This window comes from Bemisia tabaci, chromosome 3 (genome assembly GCF_918797505.1).
Source record: "Bemisia tabaci chromosome 3, PGI_BMITA_v3".
Taxonomy (NCBI): Eukaryota; Metazoa; Arthropoda; class Insecta; order Hemiptera; family Aleyrodidae; genus Bemisia; species Bemisia tabaci.
The window spans coordinates 36,950,968-36,971,386 of NC_092795.1; the positions used below are offsets into that span (position 1 = coordinate 36,950,968).

The following is a 20,419-nucleotide window of genomic DNA, read 5'->3' on the forward strand; positions in this document are numbered from 1 at the left end:
AATTTTTGGTAATTTTACCAAGACAGACTGGTAAGCTTACCTACAAACCGGTATTTTTACTGTTTTTTCAGGTAAGAATACCACTTTTATTGGTAATCAATTCCCGGTAACTTTGCCATTTTATATCGGTAATTCTACCACAGTCGATAAAAAATATTGGCGTTTTTACCGGGGTCCAGTAAAATTACCGAGAAAGTCAATAATTTTACCGAGATTTCTCGGTAAAATTACCAATTCAATAAATGGTAGTTTTACCAAGAAAAAATTGGGATCAAATAGAACCCTGAATTCGTGGTAATTTTACCCTTTTCTTAGTAAATACACCGAGATTTTTTTTCGGTGTAAAGCTGAATTAGGAGATGAGCAATGAAAATTGTCATCATCTACCCTCAAGAGAAAATTGCGTCAAGTTAATTTGACATTCGAAAAAATTTAGTGCAAAAATTGTCATACATTCACATTCTAAAGAATTCTTTGATTCGTCTGCACCAAAACTTGTGTACAACTTTCTTATTATGCATATGCATGTAGTGTCATGCATAAATCTATTATGCATTGGCGATGATAAAGTTTCTCCTTCTGGGTGGAGTCGAAAATGTACTTTTAAGCTATACACGTTAATAATTAAAATAACCTTCGTACGAAACTTTAAAACTTTAAAACTTTTTCGTGCGAAGAAATAATTAAGACTATATTCAATCAGTAGCCACTAGCTAGTGAATTGGTCAAGCGAGTGACATTCAGATAAATGTTGAATTTGAATAAACGATAGTTTCTCTTTTGCTTCAGTCAAAAGTCAGGCGTTTTACCTATTTCAAGATTCAGAAGTATTTTAGTCAGAAATCTCAGTTAGACCAGTTCTGAAGCAAATTTGTGACTTACACTATGATTTGACTTAATGATCAGTGGAGGTAGAAGAAGCGAAATATTTTTTTTTATCCTCAGATATCTTGATATAGTATATTCTGAAAAAACGCATAATGTCATTATGAAATTGAAACATTCTTAATCCTCAGCTTTGCAATCTGGCAACGTTTGGTGGCGCCAAACGGCAATGGCTCAATGGCTGCGACTCGAGCTTTTCGGGTCATGGTTTTCAAATCCAAAATCATAACCGTGTGATTTTCGCAGGTGTGCGCAATGACTCATTGGCCAAAAGACCGCGCATTCAATTTGGACCTTTTCTTAAATTAAGTGAAAAGACTTTTAATCACCGACGCGACACAGGAAAAACCTGTCAGGTTTGAAGAATATAACAGCGGTACCTAGCATCTGAACGTAGATTGGTGGGAGTATATATGGAGTAACCCAACCAGAACTTCCTCGAAAGTTTGTCGATGGACGTGCCCAATCCTTTAACTATCACATCCAAGAAATATCTAATAGTACAGACTGGGGTTTTCCACGATCAATCGAAATTTGGTCTGACACTCATCACCCCTACTACCATTTAAAAAAAATACATTAATATTAACCGGGGCTGGATTAAGGGTGTGGCCACATGGGCCGCGACCCATGGCGGCAAATCTAGAGGGTGGCAAATTTTGCAATTTTTTTAAATGTAGGTATAAAAAAATATCGGATTTAGAAAAAAATTACAAACGAGAACAGGCAACAAAATCTCTCATTTCCAGAGAGTGTAGTAATTTTTAATTTCGTCGTCTTTCAGGGATACAAGAGACAGCACCTTTAATTAGTCGAGTTAAGAGAGTAACCAAACACGCAATTTGGCCTGGAACGGCGCGGCGCAGAGAGCAATGATGACGAGGACTTGAGATGAAAAGGAGAAACCATCGGCGCGGCGATCGGCCTATAACACATATCAGCCTACAAGACTGTACGAATACTTCACGCATTGCATCAAACACAGTGCGGTCATTGCGGTCAGCGTGAAACGGATAGCGCCTACAAGAATGCATGAATACTTCACGCATTGCGCCGAACACAGTGCGGTCAGCGTGAAACGCATGGCGCCTACAAGACTGCGTGAATACTTCACGCATTGCGCCAAACACGGTGCGGTCTGCGCGGCGCGGCGGCGGAAGTTAAAATTATTAAACCGCATTCATGTTTGTTCTTTCATAATTTTTTCGTTCATTTCTTATGATTGGAAGGCCTTGTCCACACAGAGATGGGTTCACAAAACTTTTGAAAGGGATAAAGGAGTAGTCAATATAAAGATGACTTTCATGAAGAGATATTTGGAAACAGAGAATTTTCTATTCAGAAAATATTTTGCGAAAATAAATACCTATATACATTATCGAACTTAAAGAACTGAGTTCCAGGCTAAAAATCCAATGTATCACCATCATACAAACTATGGCAAAATTTTCCTTTGCAAGGTTGCTTTTCTTTCCTTTTCTTTTTCCTTTCTTTATAATAAAAAATATCCGTCATTATGCTACTACTTGATGCATACTTAGTGTTGCCCAATCGGAAATTTGACCTTGGTACAAGCTTAGTATGACATTTTTTCACATTTGAATAAAGTTGCCAAGCTTATCTTGCTAATGTTCCCACAATGTTAGCAGGACATTTATTTTACCTCTGGGACAAGCTTGAGCCCAAAGATTGTGCCAAGGTTAGGTTTGTAAGACTGCTCCAAGCCTATCCTGACAATATTGCCACAATATTGGTGGGACATTATTTTACTTTCGAGTCAAACTTGGATATTCAATATTGTGACAACGTTATGATAATAATATTGCTCCAAGCTTGTTCAGCGGATATTGTGATCATGATGTTGCCATATACTTGATGTTAAAATATTGCCATAGTATTGGCAGGATCTTGTCCGGGGGCATACGTGATCCCGTGTGCAGATTTGTGAATGCATATTGTGTGATACGTCAATCTCTTCGTTTTGATGTCTAGAAAAAGAAAATCGATGATGGCCATCTCAAATTTCATACAAACCTCCCCAAATTCAAGATGGCGGCCAAAATGGCGGTTTTGGGGTAAAAAAATTTAAAGTTTGCTAATACGTCGTGTTGGGTGTCGATTCTTATGTATTTTTGATCGTAGAATCCGAATTTTCAGTCAAAAGTTAGCTCAAAGGTCATTTTTAGGCCAAAATCCAAGATGGCGTCCAAAAATAACTCTTACGGGTGATAATTTGCCTTTTCGGGTCTACATGCTTTGTGAGGTATCAATTATTAGGTTTTCAGGGTCGTAGAGTCCGAAAATGAGGTCCATTTTCCGCTGCGGCTCTCAAGAAGCCCTATAATCAAAGATGGCGCCCAAAATGGCCACCGGTCTTGCGGATGAAACTGCTATTTAGGGCAGCTACAACAAAAAATGCGTTCAAAATTAAGTTTCTAGGGTCAAGAAGTTCGGATAGGAGATCAGATGTTTACTCTTACAAAAAATTAAGCCTCCGAATCGAAAATGGCTGCCGACATTGTTGCCAGTTAGAGGCGCAAACCGGTAAATGACTGATATTAAGGGATTTGCCAAAGAAGGGGTTTCGATAAGGGCCGTTGATGGGCCCATACCCTGAAATTCTTCAATTCTACGATTGTTTGCTCACTTAAAGTCTAACGTTTGTGGAATGTATCATGATTTGGTCATTTTCGGTCTATTTAGGGGTCTAACACTGGCCGAAATATGAGACTTAAGGCCGATTTGGGCGAAAAATGCGGGTTCTCTTACATTCGACGTGACGCTGTTTCATAACGATCCCATCGTCGGAGGAGATTATCGTCCTTCAAGTACGTTCATTAAGGATGTAAGATAGTCACTTTGGCCAATTTTCGTTGATGGCAAACCTTGCGCTCAGAGTTAAAACGATCTTCTTAGAATTTTCTTGTTTTTCATCATTACCTATTTAACATGGCGTAAAAAGGGCGACTCATCTTAAACCAGAAATAGATTCCTTGGTGGAAAATGTATGCAGCTGGTCATAACTTTCCTCCAAAAAATTAACGGATTAAAGCCTCCCCCCCCAAAAAAAAAGAAAAACCTGTGTTGCCATAATTTATTGCCTAACATCACAGAAAACCGCGTAATTATTTCAGTAATTGGAGGCTGTTCTTCGTAGAGCACATTTAGCAAAGCTCAAAACCCTTGATTTTTCATACGTTACGATCAAATAATTAGTGATTATATAAACGCAATTATCCATCATTCTTTTGTTTATTACATGTATATATCGATAGAGACTCCCATCGTGGCGCTGCATTCCCACATATCATCGGTAAAAATCGAAAAAAAATGCAACATTGAAACGAAAATGAGAATTCTACTATCAACGCGCTGAGAATGTTAGCCTTATCCAAAACTACAAATTCACCGGAATAAAAAGTGTAATAATGGTTAAAAGGCAAAATGACATTGAACATGGTCATATCCGGGTGGTATTACCTGTGCAAAGTGGGCGATAGACACGTCGACTGCTGAGCTCATATTGCATCTCTCATTTGGTGCCTCACTCATAACAGACATTAGTCTGAGCCAGAAAAACTAAGCGTTTGCTAGATTAACATGCATGCGTCATTTCTCCAAAATTATGAAATGACAGCTCAAAACAAGAGGTTTGATGCAGGAGACAGTAGGGTGCGTCCAAAAAAATGAAAGTCTGAAATGTTCCGCTCCCCAGGCGGCAATCGATGACGTTTGGTAAAAAAACATGTTTGCCAGAATTTGGGCCAATTTCAACCATTTTAAATGGTGCCAAAGGTCAATTTTGTGATGAAATTATGATATTTTGGTTTAGACCTTGATTTCGCACAAAAAACTCGATTTTACGCTGAAATCGTGCGTTTACGAGAAAAATGCCAAAGAACTCGACTTGTAGAGGATGAAATTTTACACTAGGAAGACGTCTTGTAACCGATAAAAATCAAATTGAACTAGAAAAACTCAACTCGGTATTTATTTTTTTGGTCCTCAGAATTTCCGAGGTCTTAGAAAGTAGAGGTGTAAAAGACTCATTTTTCACGAAAATAAGTCGAAAGAGGGTGTAAATGAACTGTAGGTAAGTGTTGAGGATGCAAATGTCATCAGAACTTCCTCAGTTTCAAAAAAAGTTCCAACTATTTTGCACAATCCTCCAAAAAGTGCACGGCTCGAGAAGCAGGATCGTGCTATGATAGTAAGGGGAAAGAGCGGTTTGACCGGGAAAAATTGCGTAACAAACTTTCCCAATGTAATCGTCATCAGTAGGTCCCCCTGAACAACTTCCTAAAAGTTAAAAATGGCCCGACCCCGGAATACCCCTCAAAAAAGTTAAAATTGAAAATGGCGGCCGTAATAAGAGGGTCCGGGAAATCGGTATTTTAAAATGCTCATTCTGTCTCATCATGTGAGGTATCATTTCCTATGTAATTTTGGTCGCAGATTTCATAAATGAATTCCACAAGGCCCTCCGGCCAAAAAGGGCGCTCTAAATCAAAGGTGGCGGCCAAATGTGAAAGGCAGGAGGTTGCATTTTTTTTTAAATATTCACCGAAGGAACAAGGAAAGTGAATTGTCTTTATTTTCATGTATTTATGGCCAAGAAACTTAAATTTGATGTTATAAATGTATTTAATAAAGAAAAATAAAGGAAACATACGACTACCGAGAGAAACGTAAGCTTAGAAGGGGCCTTGCGGAATTCATTTATGAAATCTGCGACCAAAATTACATAGGAAATGATACCTCACATGATGAGACAGAATGAGCATTTTAAAATACCGATTTCCCGGACCCTCTTATTACGGCCGCCATTTTCAATTTTAACTTTTTTGAGGGGTATTCCGGGGTCGGGCCATTTTTAACTTTTAGGAAGTTGTTCAGGGGGACCCACTGATGACGATTACATTGGGAAAGTTTGTTACGCAATTTTTCCCTGTCAAACCGCTCTTTCCCCTTACTATCATAGCACGATCCTGCTTCTCGAGCCGTGCACTTTTTGGAGGATTGTGCAAAATTGTTGGAACTTTTTTTGAAACTGAGGAAGTTCTGATGACATTTGCATCCTCAACACTTACCTACAGTTCATTTACACCCTCTTTCGACTTATTTTCGTGAAAAATGAGTCTTTTACACCTCTACTTTCTAAGACCTTGGAAATTCTGAGGACCAAAAAAATAAATACCGAGTTGAGTTTTTCTAGTTCAATTTGATTTTTATCGGTTACAAAGACGTCTTCCTAGTGTAAAATTTCATCCTCTACAAGTCGAGTTCTTTGGCATTTTTCTCGTAAACGCACGATTTCAGCGTAAAATCGAGTTTTTTGTGCGAAATCGAGGTCTAAACCAAAATATCATAATGTCATCACAAAATTGACCTTTGGCACCATTTAAAATGGTTGAAATTGGCCCAAATTTTGGCAAACATGTTTTTTTACCAAACGTCATCGATTGCCGCCTGGGGAGCGGAACATTTCAGACTTTCATTTTTTTTGACGCACCCTAAGGAGACAGGGAACCTGATGAAGAAGCAACTGATGAGGAAGCTGTGAGGTGGCTGGGTAGGAGTGAGAGAAACCAGGGTTTCAAATTATTTTTAGAAAGCAGAATTCTGATCGATCGCAGGCAATAGGAATGACGGGGGGCAGAGATTGTCAGGGTGGTGAAAAATCAGCATTAAGCACTTGTAATTCTGACACATGGCTTACTTTTTTTTCGGATCTCAGATCACGGTCAATGATTCAAAGGTGCACCTTCGTTTGTAAATATCGTGCAAAGCAATTATCACTAACACAAAATATAATCTACTTGCATCTCTGAATACTGTAATTCGAGTCTTACATATTTATTTCAAAATGCGCATATTCCGAGAAGGTGGCTGAAATCCTCGGTCAACTCGGATTTTTCTCGATTTTTACCGATGATATGTGCGAATGCCGCGCCACGATGGGAGTCTCTATAGATACATACATGTAATAAACAAAATAATGATGGAAAATGGAGATGTTGCATGTCTGAGGAATTTGCGATTTGACTATTGATACTAATGTAAAAGTTCGTGAGAAACACGATGGTGCCACTGGTTTTCTCTGAAATCAACTCTCAAGCTCAAAAAATGCTCTCAAGTTGAGGCCAAAATGGAGGGGATATCCCACCCTACCATGAGAGTCCACCTCTACATCAAAACAAACTCTCCATGCAAAGATAGGGAGCAAGTACATTCACAGGGCTACCACTTTGTTTGGGGACTCCACAACAAAAAACACGGCAACCCTGCAACTGTATTTGCTCCCTATTTTTACATGGAGAGTTTGTCTTGATGTAGAGGTGGGCTCTCAGGATAGCGCGGGATATCCCCTCCATTTTGGTCTAAACTTGAAGGCATTTTTTGAGCTTGGAAGTTGATTTCAGAGGAAGCCATTGGCACCATCGTGTTTCTCGCGAACATTTACATTAGAATCAATAGTCAAATCGCAAATTCCTCACACATGCAACATCTCCATTGCATTTATATAATCACTAATTATTTGATCGTAACGTATGAAAAATCAAGGGTTTTGAGCTTTGCTAAATGTGCTCTACGAAGAACAGCCTCCAATTACTGAAATAATTACGCGGTTTTCTGTGATGTTAGGCAATAAATTATGGCAACACAGGTTTTTCTTTTTTTTTTGGGGGGGGGGGGAGGCTTTAATCCGTTAATTTTTTGGAGGAAAGTTATGACCAGCTGCATACATTTTCCACCAAGGAATCTATTTCTGGTTTAAGATGAGTCGCCCTTTTTACGCCATGTTAAATAGGTAATGATGAAAAACAAGAAAATTCTAAGAAGATCGTTTTAACTCTGAGCGCAAGGTTTGCCATCAACGAAAATTGGCCAAAGTGACTATCTTACATCCTTAATGAACGTACTTGAAGGACGATAATCTCCTCCGACGATGGGATCGTTATGAAACAGCGTCACGTCGAATGTAAGAGAACCCGCATTTTTCGCCCAAATCGGCCTTAAGTCTCATATTTAGGCCAGTGTTAGACCCCTAAATAGACCGAAAATGACCAAATCATGATACATTCCACAAACGTTAGACTTTAAGTGAGCAAACAATCGTAGAATTGAAGAATTTCAGGGTATGGGCCCAACAACGGCCCTTATCGAAACCCCTTCTTTGGCAAATCCCTTAATATCAGTCATTTACCGGTTTGCGCCTCTAATTGGCAACAATGTCGGCAGCCATTTTCGATTCGGAGGCTTAATTTTTTGTAAGAGTAAACATCTGATCTCCTATCCGAACTTCTTGACCCTAGAAACTTAATTTTGAACGCATTTTTTGTTGTAGCTGCCCTAAATAGCAGTTTCATCCGCAAGACCGGTGGCCATTTTGGGCGCCATCTTTGATTTTAGGGCTTCTTGAGAGCCGCAGCGGAAAATGGACCTCATTTTCAGACTCTACGACCCTGAAAACCTAATAATTGATACCTCACAAAGCATGTAGACCCGAAAAGGCAAATTATCACCCGTAAGAGTTATTTTTGGACGCCATCTTGGATTTTGGCCTAAAAATGACCTTTGAGCTAACTTTTGACTGAAAATTCGGATTCTACGATCAAAAATACATAAGAATCGACACCCAACACGACGTATTAGCAAACTTTAAATTTTTTTACCCCAAAACCGCCATTTTGGCCGCCATCTTGAATTTGGGGAGGTTTGTATGAAATTTGAGATGGCCATCATCGATTTTCTTTTTCTAGACATCAAAACGAAGAGATTGACGTATCACACAATATGCCTTCACAAACCTGCACACGGGACATATGTTTTGTTACGTATGCCCCCGGACTACCTCTGAGACAAGCTTGGATTTCCAATCTTACCTCTGAGGCAAGGTAGGCGATAGAATGCCGTATTACCTGCCGTCCTCGCGGAGGAAATTTCATAGCGTCGCAATGCCTATTGTAGGCATATGGAACATAGGAGTGCCGAGGAACCTTCCTAAGTCAGCTACTTTCTTGGCTGCTTGCACTGCCTGAAGTATCCAACTTGGATCCCACCTGTAACGGGCACTGCCCAGGCGAAATGAGAACCAGCCCCATTGACGGGGCGGCCGCGCGCGGACCGTTGCCAAAAAGCTCCATTTGAGCCCTTGGCCTGAGAATATCGGTAAGATGGGTTAGACGCCTATGGATCCAAGCACCACCTGACCTTGGATTTCTAATGTTGCTAATATTGGTGCAATATTAAAATACTAAGGTTATATATCCAGTGTTGATGGTATATTGTACCAAGATTCTCAGGCCAACTTTACTGTTGAAATATGCTCACAATCTTGCTAAGGTTGCCACAATATTATTCCGATCTGCCCAGGGTCAAATTTCCGATTGGGTGCCCACTTAAGGAGAAGATGAGATGAAAAAAATGAGGAAAAAAAAGCATAAAAGTATTTTTCCATTAGTTCATAATAATTATGTTACTGATTTATTGCTTTTTGGAGACTAGATTTCAGATATGGGCTGCACTTTTAACTGTCTCCATCTTTGGTGGGTAAAGACTTGAGTTAGCATTTACCAACAGCTTTTTAAAAAATAAATTATGATGCAACGGTTTATTCCGATGAATTAATACTTTAAAAAATACACCTGATGACTAGTAAATATGCTGAAGAATACCTCTAAAAATGTGTTTATTTGTTCTCATTTATGTTCGAAAAAATTATCAGCTTGGAACTGACTATGACGAATTTCTGTCATCTAAAATGCGCCACCTTATTCACAGCCAATTCATGGCCTGCGATCTAATAATGATATCATTGTTTTCAATCTTCTCAGTTATCATTGAAAACTTTAAGTAAAAACGTTTACATCCCTTAAAGCAGTTCAAAACTCAAAAATTCAAATTGGATTTGATTTACACATCATAAGGTGGTGATATTCTAAATAGAATGGACTTTTTCGATTATTTAATTCTTAAAATAAAAAAAATCTTCTTTCACCGAAGTATCAAAAATGGCATCGAGGAAATTCGAGATAATTATGGTAATCCATTGAAAATATAAGTACACCTGTATATGTGCTGAATTTGAGCGCATTTATTTGAACGTTTGTGGAAGAGTCTAAGATTAAGTTAAAAGAGTATAATAAAGCAGAAAATATGCAACAACAAATATCTTTATTTAAATCATAAAACATATATAATACAAAAATATTACAAAAAATAAATTACCGAAGTTAAATATGCATCGGGTTGAACAAATCAAACAAAATATAGTTGCAGTTTCTTAACATTTAGTTATAAAATAATGTAAAATTAGCAAAATAATGTAGTGATACATCATTTTTCGTTTGACTAGATTTTTTGTACTAGGATCTTGGTGGCGTTCTGAGCATTAAGTATTCGTTGGTAGGATGGAAGTAGGTAATCGTGCCATTAAAGTAGATCCAAATTTAAAAACAGAAGCAAGTAATAGGCGATAAACCCAAGATGGATTTAATACGGGCAAAAAGCATACAAGGAATATAAAATATAGACTTTTGGGTATGCAAAATGTAACAGCATAACTTTACTGCGTCATGCAGTATCTTGGCAAGGCAACTAAAACTAAACTAATAATTACGAAGCGCTAATGCTAAGTGTAAAGAGCTGCATGGTTTGTAGAAAAAATAGGGATTTTAACAGCTACCAATACTATCACAGAATGAGTGAACTTAAATGCAAGTCATGGCGGTCACGGTAAGAAAAAGAGAGCTTTTTTATATTATTATCGTAAGTCCCTGTTAGTACAAACATCGGACAAATTATTATGGCACTGGGAATGTAATTGGTAAGAATAATCAGTAATGAATGATGGATTATACTATTTGAGAATCAAAATTCATACGATGTCCAGGTGTTGGAATGGAAAAAAATGTAAACCTAAATTGTAGACGTTCCGAAAACATAGGCAAAATTGAGTGGTTAAAATTCCACTTGTTTTTAAAAACGCTCTCCAGTATGAGCCCAAAATTTTCCTTTAATTTGATAGAATTAAAGTACCAATGATTTTTCCAGCAATCAAGAAGAAATTATCATCCTTATTGAAGACGACTTGAAGTTTGTCGCTACGAGGCGACTTTTGCAATTGCAACATATGAGCTCGATAAAATTAATATATTTGCAAAATGTATACGTAATGAGGTATTGGAAGTGATCTTGCTGACAATGGAATGGTAAAAATACATAAAATCTTGAACTCAAAGATTTTAACGTTTTCAATATCAAAGAGAACATGTAGCTCATGAGAGATCGCAGGTCCAGCCATTATTGAACTACATGAGCCGCACCTGTGGCAAAACATCAGCTCTTGAGCGGAAAGGAGGGGGCCGGAGCTGATCTCCAGTGAAATATACTTGGCCTTCTCTAAAAAAAATGTGATGGATTTTGTAAAATAAGCGAGTTCATCTTTGAACTTGTATTTCTTTAAATTTATCCGTAATAAACGCTCAATATTGCTCCCAAGACAATATCAGTTTTCAAAATATTCTAGCAGGGAAACCTTTACCCCATCTAGGAGTTAGGAAAGTTCTTCAAATTCTTAATCGGAATCTAGAGAGTTCCCCAGACCCCTCCGTGGCGGGGTGTCCTCCTGCGTCCCCCAGACCCTCCTTCCTTGATGAGGAGCCCCTCTGTCCCTCTACTAAAAAAGTTATTAGTTCGGCCCATGCGTAGCTCTAATTTAACTATGCATAACAGTCGGCTGGTTATCAGCACTGAAACATGTACCGCTGGCTATAGTAGGGGGCGCCACCTCCTGTACCACAATGTGCGTCGCATTTGATGTCGGGGAACCTCCGCTCATGGTCGAGCCAATGGGGCTGATCACGGGCGTCCGGGAGGCCCACCTCAGGAACTGGGTCGGACTCGAGGTCCGGGAAGACCGGCCAATCGGGCGCCCCCTCCGGGTAGATCGGCGAGGAAGTGTAAAAGCCCTCCGACTTGATGGATCGCTCACCCTCGAAGAGATCCCCCATGGGCTCGGTCGGGAACTGGGGAAGGTCTCCGCTGTTACAGGAGGGTGGGGAGGAGTAGAAGGAGCTTTGGTCCATCAACGGTTTCTTGTCCTCGTATTTTTTCTGCTGAGCCAAAGCGCAACTCCCCGTTGTTGACGTTATCTGTGAACAAATCGACGGAACAGTCTTGTGAAACTATACAAATACTTTATAAAAGTTGTGACAATGTTGTAACAAGCGTCGTTTTCTAGACGAGGAGACGTAACTTCATTACAAGGTTGAAATCTACTCGAATAATTCAAATTTGTATAAGAATGTGATTGTAAAATTTCCAGCCAAAATTCATCACATTTGTTTGTGTATTTTTGCCAAAATTAATAATATCGTAATTCAGAGACTCTCAATAGTAGGTACCTTAGTGAAAATATATACTTTGCATTGCAAGTGAAAATCTTGCGACACTGAGATGTATATACGTTTTTTTGTCTGAAATACGATGAAATCTTCGCGGCTCATCATTGACCTCATAATATGTACGCTGAGGATAGATAAAATATTTAGTGGAGGCCTTTCAAGTGAATAGACAAAACTTACTGTGATATAGAAGGACACGTTTAAAACCTTAAATGAAATGAAATACATTTTAAAAGAGCCATTCATTTGGATGATTAATGTGCGGTTTAGCGTAAAAGTCCTTTTCAATGAAACTCATGTTCCCTTTTTAGTTTATAAGTTTCAAGATTTTTGACAATTTTCCCTCTTATAAACATGATCATATTTGGTTTATGTTTATTTTCCGCCTCTCTTGTAGTAAGATTTCAAGGTGATAAGTCTTTGGTCGAAACAAATTTTGAAAAAATTTGTTGATACGCGTCACAACATTTTTATGATTACAAGTGTTTGAGAGCATGGATTATTCAGTCCCCGACATAAATTCTACTAAATGGTCATGGTTACGGATTAGACTCTACTTTTTCCCCGATGAGTTTGATTTGATCTGAAATGTTCGAAATTATTGAGCATTTAAAAATGTCCCAACTTGGAATGCGGCCAAACAAGCGAGCAGCATGAGACAAATCAAGGTGGACATCAAAAAGGACGAATAAGGATAAAATTGATGGACTCGATAACTTTGCGGTCGGCCCATAGCTCACCGGCTCACCCGCGTTATCACGATAAGGAAATTTTGGCTGAAATCTCCTATACATTCGTATCCGTGTGTGAAATTATTAAGATGCCAGAGCTTCGCTGTTTGTCATCGAAACTTTACTGACTGTTCTTCTGTTCAAAGCAGAAACACCTAGTGAAAATGTTCATACGGGATCGGAACTGTGTACTATTACCTGTGTGTTAATTTTCAAATCAAAATCAGTTTTGTACATTTACGGTTAGAAGTTTTATCACTAGTCACTGGTACTTTTTACTTTGGCACTCAGCAAAAGTTATGCTATTTTAGTTTATCCTTGTTTGATTCATTTTTTCTAACATCATTTTTTCTTACACTGGAAAAAAAAACACATTGGATCTAGAGTCCAGACTCTTAAAAACATCGACAAGAAAAAGTACTCTTGATTCAATCAGAATCTAGCTTAAATCAAGAACCAAGCCTCTTAATTTAAGCGGATTTCGTTTTGATTCAAGCAAAAATCCGATTGAATCAAGATTATTTTTCTTGTCAATGTTTTCAAGGGTCTGGATTCTAGATCCAATGTGTTTTTTTTTCCAGTGCACTAAAAATAAAAAAAAACTTATAGGAATTTGGAGCGTTTAAATATTGAGCTTGCCTTTTGAAATGGATACCGACTCTTTCCGTCTCCGATTTTTGCGATTGAAGCGCCGGCGCCGTTTAGCAACGCTGCGAGTATAAGCGTCTCGCGCATGTGCGTCCCTGACATTAATGGATTAGTCTCCTCCAAAAAGGGAAAGATGCAAGCATGACCTAAATCCGTCCCAGGCGTTCCGAATTTCTCCATTGTATGCGCTTCATAACATGTATTGTACCATCCTTTCGAAAGCGAGAAGTTTCGCGAGAGGAATAAAAACTCGAATTAAAATTCTGCGCCCATATGATCGCGAATAATATTATAACTCTGAAAGTAACAAAATGTGTATCTTTATTGTTGATGAATCAATCCCACTTTATGTTGAAGGGCTCTTTGAGGCTTTATGATAAAATTCACAGAGTTTCTAATCTTCTTCGAGAGAAAATTCGTCGTGTCAGAACAGGTCTCGCGACCGTGCAAAGAAGATTTCTGACATATTGTTGCAACCTACCCTTAGAGAGCCTATCATGGTACGAACGGACGCTCGTGCATTTGATTGTCCCTATGTTCATTTGCACTTAAAATGTCTCTTTGTGAGGTACAAAAAGACAGATGTGTCTAGTCTTTATTTGAAAGTTGTGAGAAGTAAGTTCAGTCGACAGTGCCTTAGATTTCAATTGCATGACACACTGCATCCTAAAACCTTTAAGACTTTCACTATCTTGCTCCATTGAAATTAAAAGTATTGTGCTTCAACTCCTGAACTCCTGTGCCAAGGGGGACAAAAGTTGCGCAAAAAAAAAGCATATCGACGGCGAAAGTCCGCGACAACGTATCTCGTTTCGTATCATATTTACCATTTAACAATACAACCATCAAACATGTTTCAAATGTATATCTCACAATATTTGAAAGGTAATCGAACTACGGGGGTGGTTAAATTGTAAAATCTACCATGAAAATTTAATAAATCAGCAATATCTTTTTTCCCGTGTAAACTCGGTGGTATTTCGGTGCTACAAAACCATGTGTGCTGATGACATATGCCAAACGGCGATTTCCGGCAGCCATCCAAAAGTAAATAGACAGACAGTCTATAGTTATCTAGTTATAACTTACCTCTTGCAATTTTTACCGTTTTCTTTTGTGCTATCTCTCATTCGATTTGATGCAATTTTATTCTGTTTTTAAACCTTCTGATGGCAAATAAACAATACAAAAAAAAACATTCGTTTACCTTATTTCCGGCGGAGCCGATGGAGACGACGACGCTGCCAACGTTGAGCGTGACCTCTTGTTGAACGCAGTGGAGAGTTTGGCTGAGGGCCCAAATGTAGTTGTGGGCGAAGCGGAGGGTCTCGATTTTGGTGAGCTTCGTGTCCTCCGGATAGGTGGGCAGCACCGTCCGCAGCCGGTCCAGCGCCTCGTTCAACATGTGCATTCGATTCCGTTCGCGGTCGTTCGCCTTCATTCTTCGGTGCCGTTTCAACCGCAGAATCTACACAAAACCAAAGAAAACATGCTCAGAAATACAAGCCTCGAAACAGTCACCAACCTGGGTTGAAAGCACGCAAAAAAGAAGGCTAATTCGTTACCTTCTGGTCAAAGTATCACAAGCGCCATGCCGCCATGCCGCCATTTTATTTTTGTACAGAGAAATTGTTCAACGAAGCTATTAAAAAATTTCGCTGAATTTTCTTTCTACTGCCGATAAAATTCAGTAAAATTTTCAAACAGATTCAACCGGCAATTTCTCTGTAAAAAAATCAAATGGCGGCGAAAATTTTTGAATCGTCGCATGGCGCTTATGATACTTTGGCCGGAGGGTGACGAGTTGAGTCGAGAAGATTCCGGAACTACTCGCCCATGGACTCATCATCCAGGGTATAATTCACTCAGGCCTACACTGGAAAAAAAAACACATTTGATCTAGAGTCCAGACTCTTAAAAACATCGACAAGAAAAAATACTCTTGATTCCATCAGAATCTAGCTTAAATCAATAACAAAGCCTCTTAATTTAAGCGGATTTCGATCTGATTCAAGCAAAAATCCGATTGAATCAAGAGTATTTTTTCTTGTCAATGTTTTCAAGAGTCTGGACTCTAGATCCAATGTGTTTTTTTTTTGGCCACAAATCTTGACCCACGGCATTTAGACCCCCATTCACTTACGGGCGCTCATGGTTCTTTTTGCGAAGAAGTTTTCACTCACAATTAATTTAAACTATAACTATGAAAGTCGTAGGTGAAGTCAAATTGCAGGCGAATTTGATATTCAACTCCAGTTTCCACTTATTCAGACGTGACCTCGAGAGTGGTGCTCAATTCTTACTTTTGTAGAGTTAAGTTAGTTAAGTTGTTAAGTTACCTCAGTATCCATCAAAATTATTTCTTACGAGGAGAATCGAGTAAAAGTTACTAGACGTTTCGCCGCGAAGGTAATTAAAAACACGAAGATTACAACGTAAGTCACGCGTCCTTGGGACGTCACGCTACACTAGAATCCGTGATACAACTATTTCAGCTTCTGAGTCGCTCAAATTGCATCCATCGAGTTGAAGGCGAACTTGATTTCTCAATCCAGTTGCTAGTTATTCAGACATAACCGCGAGAGCGGAGCTCAATCCTAACTTATGCGACTTGCAACTTAATGGAAACGCTTTTAGGTAAAAAGAACACATAGGTCAAAAGGGCTGCGTGTAAATATCTATGGGTTAAAAACTCTTGGGTGGAAACGTGTGGGTGAATAGTCCCGCAGGCGAAAAGACTGTGGGTGAGTAGTCCTGGCGCCGTCGAGAATAATCGACTACTATTCGCAATGCTGACGAAAAAACCGGCAAAACGGAAAATTATCGGTTTCGCCACCAAATGCGTCTTTATTTCAGTTTCAAATAGTTCCCAGGGGTTAATCTAACTTGAGAAACAGTGAGAACAGATTATGAAATTTCGAGGGTGAGAAGAAAATGAGCTAAAAGCCCCATCTTCATAGGCACTCAGCTTCTCTTCAGCAAAGGATAAAGAAATGTTCAGCAACACCCGAATTCCAAAAAGCTTGGCAGCTGAAGCCGCGATTCGGAAAAACCACCGGAAGCTTGGAGCACAACACCGTACTTTAGGTTGTTTTGCCAAATTTTGGCAACCAGGATCTAGAATCAAAGCTACAGTAACTGGGATTTTCCGCGGAGCACGGATATTGCCGAAATTATTTTCTCCTCGGAGTTCAGTGTTTTTGATGGAGTAATTTGTCACGCCTTAAATGAATTATTGAGGGGCTTGTAGGACAAGGCGCATAAGTGCAGTTTATGGTATTTCACGAAATACGTGTTTGAAATTTCGAAATTACATGGATCCTTATTGCAGAAAGAAAGTTCAAACTGACTTATTGATGCTTAGAAATTAGAATTTGGGAGCGAATTTTTCACAAAATGCATTAAGATACTCGTTTTACTTGAAATCATTGAAATCTCAATTTTTTCAAAAACTGCACTTATACGCCTTGCCCTCAAACCCCTTAAACCCCTGAATTAATGATTTATTCAGGACGTTTGAAAAGAGGTATCATTTTGATGCAATTGATGAAGCATTCAGCTATATCCTTGAAAAATCTGAAAAATGGCATCGATGTGCCTTGTTTGTTTTCAATTTTCTCTTTCTCTTAGATCCCGGCCGCCACCATGTAGGGCTCAGGTTTTTTATAGTTTTATTTTTTAAATTTTTATTGTTTCCGACTGAAAATGACTCAGTTTTGAGTCGAAACGTCTCGGGTTTCATTATTTGTGTATTTTCAGCCTCGTTTCCCGTTTCTTAATCCTTGTTTTCCCACTGTTATCCTTGAAAATTTGCTCTCGTACCTGTGTAGGACTCTTAGCCCTCGTGTTCCTTCGCTGCTTCTTCTTGGGCGTCTTCTTGTCCTCCTTCTTGCACTGGGCGAAGTCTTCGTCTTCGTCGTCGTCGAAGGTGCCGGAAACATCGGCGAAGTCGGAAGTGTTGCCCGAGCGGAAACTGAGGGGGCTTCCGGCGGCGCTGACGCTGGCCGGGCCCCCCGCAGGGTACTCATCCTTCACCTGCGAGCAAGGGCTCCACTTGCTCCCGAAGCTGTCCATAGACTCTCCTTCTTCCGCACAGGCCAGCTTGCAGCGCGGCTCGTAGCCGCTCAGCGCCTCTGCAAACCTTTTCGGAGTGCTCATCACCTGCAACCAAACACGCAAATATGCATGAGTACCAGATCCCCGCGATTTGAAATTCTAAAAAAATATGAGCAGTTTTATTCACCAGCTGGCTTAAAATTGAAATAAATTAAATACAGTGTAACCAACTGACAGACACGTCATTTAGAGGGAGTAGGTAATGAGAGGGGGTGGGATCCCCCCCCCCCCTGTATTTTGAAGTTGACCTTTACCTTTGACTCGTTGAATCGATTTTGATTTTTCAAAGGTTAGACTGTCTTAATTCCTTTTCCTAAGCAAATGTTTACCTCCTTCGAAGGGAGGGCCAATTGTAAATAGTTTTAAAGAAGGAAAGAAAATGTCGAGTTTTTTTTTTTATTGCGACGGTTAAAGTATTTTAATTGTTTTAATTTCCTCGTTTTATTTCAAATCATCATTGTATATATCTTCACAACAACTTTACTACCCTCTGTACATTGTGTTTGTAATGATGCCCCTGCCGACTCACATATGTATTTCGATTGGAAAAAAACATCTACAGAAGATAGTGTGTAATTTGATCAAATTTGTTGTGTGAAGGCGTACTGGCGTAAGTGTATTGGAACATTTTAAAATAACTACGCAAAGTTCATTTTTTTATAGATGGATTACCAAAGACAAGGTCATTATTTGATTGGCCGTAAGAGAAAATTTTCTTTTATTCACTGAAAACATTCTGTAAATTAACCATTTATAATAACGTGCACAAGCTTTTGAAAGTATGAAATGTTGCAATGAACTTTTGCTGTTAAGAAAGAAACCTATGTTTTAAATTTTTATTTTGTAGGCCTGAAGTTAGACATAGCAGATGAAAAAATGAAATTGTTTTTCACTGAACTCAAGTATGTATGCCTCCGGATAAAGTTCAGGTAATCAAAGAGTCTGGTCATCTTAACCAAACTTCTGTTTTAGCAGCCGCACTTTCTGGGGCTCATGATCTAATTATGACTCAATTTCGCCTATGATAATGGAATTTTACAGTAATGAAAACAGGAATTATGTTCCGCTTACAGGAGATTTCGATCATTTAAACTTTAATCTCCTCCAAATTTTCATTTTACATAAGTTGCTGTCACAGTGTGATTTATTGAGAAAAATCCATAGGTGGAGTTTCAGACTTTTTTCCCACGAAACATCATTTGTCGGATGCTGAGCGCTTTGTAATTAATTTTTAAACTTTAAAATATGATTTTCAAGAGCCACGTTAAGTTACAATCCAGTGGACATAAATATCTACGTACTAAGAGAAATATTATGAAAGTTTCCCGCCTAAAGGAATGTTATCAGAGAGTAAAGGAGTAATATACCATTTCTCCAAGAGTTTTGTTTCTGCGGCGGCCTTATAAGAAATTTGTTTTTTTAAATTATCAATGCATCGAGCAAAGTCACAATAAAAATTGAGTCTGTATTAATGTTTTAATCATATGCCCTTAGACACAGAACCCCAAATTTTTAGGAAAATGTGGCGCATGGTATCTTGTAAATCCAGAACGTTGATAATTTGATTACTCACCATTGTACAGGAGGTATATTTTCCAAAAAGGTGAAAGAGCTACGTATCCTTTTTCACGATGTTAACACAACACATCACCACTTTAAGAAGTACCGTTACTTGACACAACTTTTGCGGATTTTAAATGAGCAAACTCAGCCAAAGTAGAAAATCCGAACAAAAACAAAATGGTCTGGAATTGCACAAGTTTAAGAAAAAAACGTCAAATTGCACGAGAATAAAAGGAACACTCTCCTTTTAATATAATAAGCACTCAAGTGGTCTAAAAATGCCGAGCTGGTCAAAATTAAATGAAGTCTAGTTTTGAATTTTCAAACACAAAAGTTCGTTTGAAGTTAAAGTGAACTTTCTATATAAACACCATATCTCTGAGTTCAGAAACGTCAAGTAGAGATTGAAACTTTGCCGAATAGCTTTCGTCAGGAACAATGATGTCTGACTTAAGAGGCTCTTAAAATTTAATTACAGTCTTCAGGTTGAGCGTTTTTCATCATCCCTTAATTGTTGATGGCACTATCACCTATAAAGTAGGGATCTTTGTAATTCCCAAAACGTGTCACTAATGAAACGGGAGACAACTTTAAGAACCACGGTACTTAATCACAAATGGATAAAACTTTTGAGTCAAGATTTGAAAAAAATCAAACAAGGGATGTTATAAGGGTAGAAAAAACCCTCAATTTTCTATCTTCAGGATCACGGACGTAAAATGTCGAAAGAATGATGGAAATTTGACAAACGATCCAGCGAAAAAAAGCAAAAAATTTCGGTTGGAAATTGGTGTAAGTTTATAGGGTGCAAATCGGGTGGGGGAGAGAGGGGTGAACGGACGAACTTTTCAAAGATTACAAAAAAAGTTGATAAAACTTGAATGAAATTCACGGAGCGGGTGGGCGGAAAAACGCTCGTCGAGGAATGCGAGAATGGAGGCGAGACTCCGCGGTTGTGAAAATTGTAGTAGTAAATTTTTTTTGTGAATGAGTTTATGAATGAAGGCTGAGGTTGCGAAAGCGTAGACTGGGCTCGCGTGAGCGTGGGGCGTCAGTCGCGGACGTGAG

At 38.8% G+C, this 20,419-nt stretch overlaps 1 protein-coding gene across 1 annotated transcript; it reads right to left on the bottom strand.

Annotated features, from left to right (window-relative positions):
* Positions 1–10,043: 10,043 nt before the first annotated feature.
* tap (Basic helix-loop-helix neural transcription factor tap) lies at positions 10,044–19,498 on the bottom strand. Its single transcript, XM_019045314.2, has 4 exons — positions 19,362–19,498; positions 17,495–17,833; positions 14,880–15,140; positions 10,044–12,041 (listed from the first exon to the last, which is right to left on the bottom strand). The coding sequence occupies exons 1-4, from the start codon at positions 19,362–19,364 to the stop codon at positions 11,634–11,636; spliced, it is 1,011 nt and encodes a 336-aa protein (XP_018900859.2). The 5' UTR covers positions 19,365–19,498; the 3' UTR covers positions 10,044–11,633.
* Positions 19,499–20,419: the final 921 nt, after the last annotated feature.

What these genes read in the sequence shown, in the direction of transcription:
- tap (XM_019045314.2), bottom strand. An exon ending in GGGCTAAGAGTCCTACACAG is followed by an intron (nt 15,141 to 17,494) that starts GTACGAGAGCAA and finishes GGTTTTGTGTAG; the next exon opens with ATTCTGCGGTTGAAACGGCA. An exon ending in TCGGCTCCGCCGGAAATAAG is followed by an intron (nt 12,042 to 14,879) that starts GTAAACGAATGT and finishes ATTTGTTCACAG; the next exon opens with ATAACGTCAACAACGGGGAG.